Genomic DNA, 5275 nt, shown 5'->3' with positions numbered 1-5275 from the left:
CCAGCCTTCTGGTTAGCAGTCAAGTGCCTTAGCCACTATGCTACCAGAGCTCCCACAAGATAATTAGAGGGTGATTAAAACCTTTAATAAAAATGTTACCCACAAAGAACAGCTTCAAGGATAAACTCTTCTGATAAGGGACAGAGGGAAATCTGCCCAATGTTGCAATAATGAATTATCTGCTAAAGCAGAGAGAACACTTGTCCTAACGAGGCTTGCTGGACTATACTTCTAGTATCTTCAAATAACCTAGGAGGCAGGAGGGAACTTCCCAGCACCCACCAGGGATCCTCCCAGGACCAGAAATGGTACTTTTTTCTAAAGTCTTCTCTATTGGAACTACCTATACAGATGATATGCTCCTCAAAAGTAAATCCAGAGATTAAGAGACTAGATCTCAGATAACAGAAATTAAACAGTAATACTAAAAAAAAAAAAATCACTGGTACAGATGTATAGGCGTTAACTCCTCCAAAGAGTCACCAACTATAAAGACAAAGAAAGGTGGCAAAGGGACTAGGGGTAGAGAGAAACTATTTCCAGTAAATTCTGTGCTAACTAGGGAAAAGATAGCTATACAAATAGGGAGGGGGGAAAAAGAAAAGCTCAAAGTCATAAGCTAGCATCTATATCCTTAGCAGCAATCCTAAGAAACATTAACCAGAATCAAAGAATAAAATTTACTTACTTTGTCGACACCCATTCTCTTAAAACCTGCTTGTAATATTTTGAAGTTCTGGATGTATTCATGTTCTAGCTTAGCTTGGAATTTCACTTTCTTCAAGGCAATGGAGCCAGGGAACAGCATGTCCATAAACTGACAATAGGCAGCTCCTGAATGAACAAATACAAAATAAAACAAGTAGGTCATTTCATGCCACCACTAAAGAAGCAAGCTGAACTTTTTCCCAGACTCACTTAACCCAAGTACAATTTAAAAAGTTGTAAAGTGAACCTACAAAACCCAGACACTTCATTACTACTTGACATCAGGGATGAATTACCCAATAACCAAGGTAAGCATGTGCTTAGGGTATCAACAAAACAGGGGCACCAGATGCCCAAAGCAAAGACCCATAGAAGCCAACAGACACAATACAAGGAAAAGTGACTGCAGCAGTAGAAGGGAACTGGCAGGGCACTAAATCAACTTATACCAGCTCCAGTGTGGGAGAATGTGCCCATCGAAATAAAGTTGACACCGGGTCACAACGGCAGGTAAGTGCTAGGCTATTTAAGCTATAAGGCCCCTACTACTTCAACACCTCCCGTCTAATTGACCTCCTGTGCAAATTAAACTCCTAACTCAATGAGTCTCTTGGGAGTATGCTATTTCTTTCAAATAAATAAGAGGTGAGGATGGGCTGTCAAGTTTAACGCTTGCTACATTCACTCAATACGCAACTGGATTCAACATAAGCAGTTACTGGGCAAAGACATATTGTCCATTTTCAAAGAACCATCTAGTACATCCATATCTGCGGATCCAGCAACTCCAGCCAAGAGGGCCAGCAGTGTTCACTGCCATGATATAAACAAAGATATGCTCTTGGCACATATGCTGGAAACAACCAATGGGAATTCCAGTCCCACATGATGTGCAAAAGTGAGGAAACTTGAATAAGTTGACTAGTGCAATGAATTTAATCAAATTACTTTTTTACTATAAAGCATTTATATAAAGAGTTATGTCCTAACTTTTGTAAACAACATTTATAACTTTAAATTTAAAATATATTTGGCATACACAAGGATGTAATCTAGCATACATTTAATATAATACTAACATGGGTACTAATTTAATACTAAGATAGCAAACATCAAAATACTAATATTTACTTAACATGAAAACTTTTCATTCATGTATCAAGTGAGTTTCACTTTTTATTGTCTGTTACATGGGACACAGTGCTTGCTATTACTCTTTACAAGCCAATCAATGAGGTTATTGGGCACAGTAAGGGGACACAAAATTCTTATTTCTCTATTATGCAAAAAATGCATGTCAAAATATGAGTGTTTCTAAGTTTGTCTACTAAGAAATCAACAATGGGTATTTATCAGAACATTACATTTATATTTTATCAAAATATTTACATATCTTCGTGTAATGAAACTAAACGATTCCTTAAAGAAATAAATGAAAATATAGGTAATAAAAATTATATAAATGTATTTTATTTCCCATTTCCCTTCAGACTAACTTTCTTTAGGAAACTGATATTGTTGTAACTTGCAACACAAACTTGCTTGAGAAGTGGTGCTCATTTCTCTTTATGTATCTCCAAATATGAGAGTTGAACATATCCACAAAGAAAAAAAATGTACATTTAAAATTTCATGGACAATAACAATTACATCTGCCTTTTCATTTCAGATTGATCGAGTATAACTTTATATTCAGTTCTCTCTCGTCACCCACATAAGAATGCAATGGCACTATAATCACATGACTTAGGATGTATCTGGTCCTGCACTGCACAAAGTGAACCAAATGCATCTTCAGACTGGGCATCCCCTTGTCTCTGTATCATGCTCTTTGTGACTGCTCTCATCCCTCATCCCTGTCAGGTATCAGCAGAGGCCAATGAACTAGAAAGATGCAGCATCAAAGGAAGAAAATAAGTGCAAAAGTTTTTAAGTATTATTTCAGGACAAACAATACTCACGGAGACCTGTGAAGGGCCCATCAACAAACACCATATGACAAATTTGTAAGTACTGTTTCTTTTGACTATCTCATACATGTTCCAAATCCATTTTATGAAAAAAACTAATTTTAAAATACAAATTTTTATGTTAATATCCAAATTCTAATGTAAATTTTATTTTATTTTATAAATTGTATTTATTTTCAATTATTCAAATTTACTTGCTATGGTACAATCAAATTTTAAATGACAAGATTTTATATCCAGGTAAAATGAAACCACAACACATAAGTGGAGCACAAAAATGAAAGCTCACAGAAAATAAAAAGAAAAGGATTTGTGACTCTCTAAAAACAATACCAAAACACAATGACTCAGATGAGACTTCTGCTGAACACTCAAGTTTTATGGGTACAAACTGTTGTTCTAATACCACTAGTGCTGAAATTACTACTAGCAATTACGAATATAACAGAACTTGTTCTGAATTCTGAATCCATTCCTTGCTATAGTAAAAAATAAATACATCCACTCCTCACTTATCAACATGGTTAGGCTCTAAACACCAAGTCATAACACGAAAATTGGCATTATAGGAAAATGGAGGATGACTGTATCATTATGTAAATGACAAATTACACAACTGCCATATTTTATCATTACATAACTATCAAACACTGAGAATCACAGCCCAGCCAAGTCAACACATAATCTTAACCATCACAGCCAGCATTACTCTCACCTCACACCTCAGCACTCATTACTGACAGACATACATCAATGCGCAAAATAGTCAGATTATTTTATTTTATTATTGTTGTAAATGTGAAATCCAGTTAATGAGACAGCCTATAAGTGAGGAGGAGTGTAATGGTGTAGAAAGCTAAGCTATTTTAGAATCTAAAACTGTCACATCTGCAGACCCCCTAAGTAACAGAAATACAGATCCTGCTTTGCGGGGTAATTTCTCTCCAACGATATAAATTATTGGCTCTAAAGAGGGCCTAGTGATTGTCAACATCATACTGGACCATTTGAAAATTCATGTCAAAAATTTCTGGATGGTAAACAAACAAGATTCTACAGCCAGAAAATATGTCTAGAGTACAAAGCTGACGATGAAATTGTAAGAGAAGCTACTGTATTCTCCATCAGTTGCTGCTGTTATTGTTTGGTTTGCAACTATTCAGTCCTAAATCATTCAATTCCCAATTTGCTATATATGGATTTGGCAATCAGCACAACTCAAACATGAACACAAAAACAGTTCAATTCAGAGACTGTATGTCATCATTTCTAAACCGAAAACATGGTTTTGGCTTAGCTCATGAACTGGAAACACAAATTAATGAAAAATGGCAGTACTGGAAAATCGTTTTGCAAACACTGTTGCTGTCACTGTAACAATCATTAAACACGGACTATCTTTTCAAGTAAGAAATGAAGTGCTTGGGTCCCTACAATTGCACATTATTTGAGTTTCTCAAACTTGTTGCTCAGTTTGATCCATTTTCAGCAGATCATATATCAAAACATGGTAACACAAGAAAGGACAATCCACTGTATTTATCTAAAATGTGAAAAATTAATAAACTTAACAAATGATAAAGTTCAGTCAACTATTTTCAGTGAAATAAATATAGCCTGATATTTTAGTTTGTAGATCCCACTCCTAATCTCCCATACAGATCAGCTACATACTGTTTTAAGATACAGGTCTCCAACAGATGGAAAATCTGTCAAGCAATTTATCACATTTACTAGCTTAAAAGTCATAACCGATTGAGAGTAAGATACAAGATACATAAGAGACAAGTATTGATTTCGGTGAACGGAAAGGCAATATACCAAAAGCAAGTGACCAGCACAATAACCCTAAGGAAGAAGACGACACAGAGAGGTACACAAGAGATGCAAATAACAAATAAAGATAAACACTTTTACATACACAATAGTGCCTTAATCAGTAATAACAAACATTACAGGTGGATACAGAAGTAGACAGGCTAAATGATCAGGTATGTCTAGGCAAAAGGGAATATACCCACGACCATATGTAAGTATGGCGCACAGTATTTCTGTATACCTATTTGTATGTGCTTTAAGAATGTCCATATATGTAATGAGAGATAACGAGGCAAAGTTATGATAACTTTAAAAAAAAAAAAAAAGTCACACCAGTTAAGAAATTGTATATGTAGTACTTCACCACTTACGTTACGTTTGCAAAATTGATATTTATAAGTGCAGAGGCCAGTCCTATGACAATGCTGTCAATATGTGAGGACATTATAAAGGCATGCAATGGAAAATTTTAGAACATAATGAATATGCTGCTTTCATACCATGTGCTGCACAGTCACTTAATCTAGTGGGATGTAGCTCAGTAGATTGTTGTCTGGAAGCAGTTGATTTTTTTTCCTACTGTTCAGTTACTCAACACATTTTTTGCCCCCTCTACTCACCAACAGGCAGTTCTTAAAACATATGTAGACGAGCCAGCTACCCAGAGGGACCGAGTAGTTGATCCTGCGGGCTTGGGACCACAGTCGCAGGGGACATCAAGCTCAATTGGCATAACATACTATACAAAACATTGTTCCAACTACTACTTTGGTGAGTAG

The 5275-nt window shown here is 35.7% G+C and overlaps 1 protein-coding gene across 1 annotated transcript in view; it reads right to left on the bottom strand.

Moving 5' to 3' along the window:
• MAPRE1 (microtubule associated protein RP/EB family member 1) overlaps positions 1 to 5275 on the bottom strand; it is a 68056-nt gene that overhangs the window by 19768 nt on the left and 43013 nt on the right. The window contains exon 2 of the mRNA XM_007934558.2: positions 689 to 834. Within this exon, the coding sequence (XP_007932749.1) occupies positions 689 to 834 (146 nt within the window). The remainder of the gene's footprint in view (positions 1 to 688; positions 835 to 5275) is intronic.

Source organism: Orycteropus afer, unplaced genomic scaffold (assembly GCF_000298275.1).
Source record: "Orycteropus afer afer isolate SDZICR_OR568_19922 unplaced genomic scaffold, OryAfe1.0 scaffold00020, whole genome shotgun sequence".
In the NCBI taxonomy this organism is placed as follows: Eukaryota; Metazoa; Chordata; class Mammalia; order Tubulidentata; family Orycteropodidae; genus Orycteropus; species Orycteropus afer.
The sequence above is the reverse complement of the archived record's forward strand: the minus strand, read 5'-3'. Positions and strand labels throughout refer to the sequence as shown.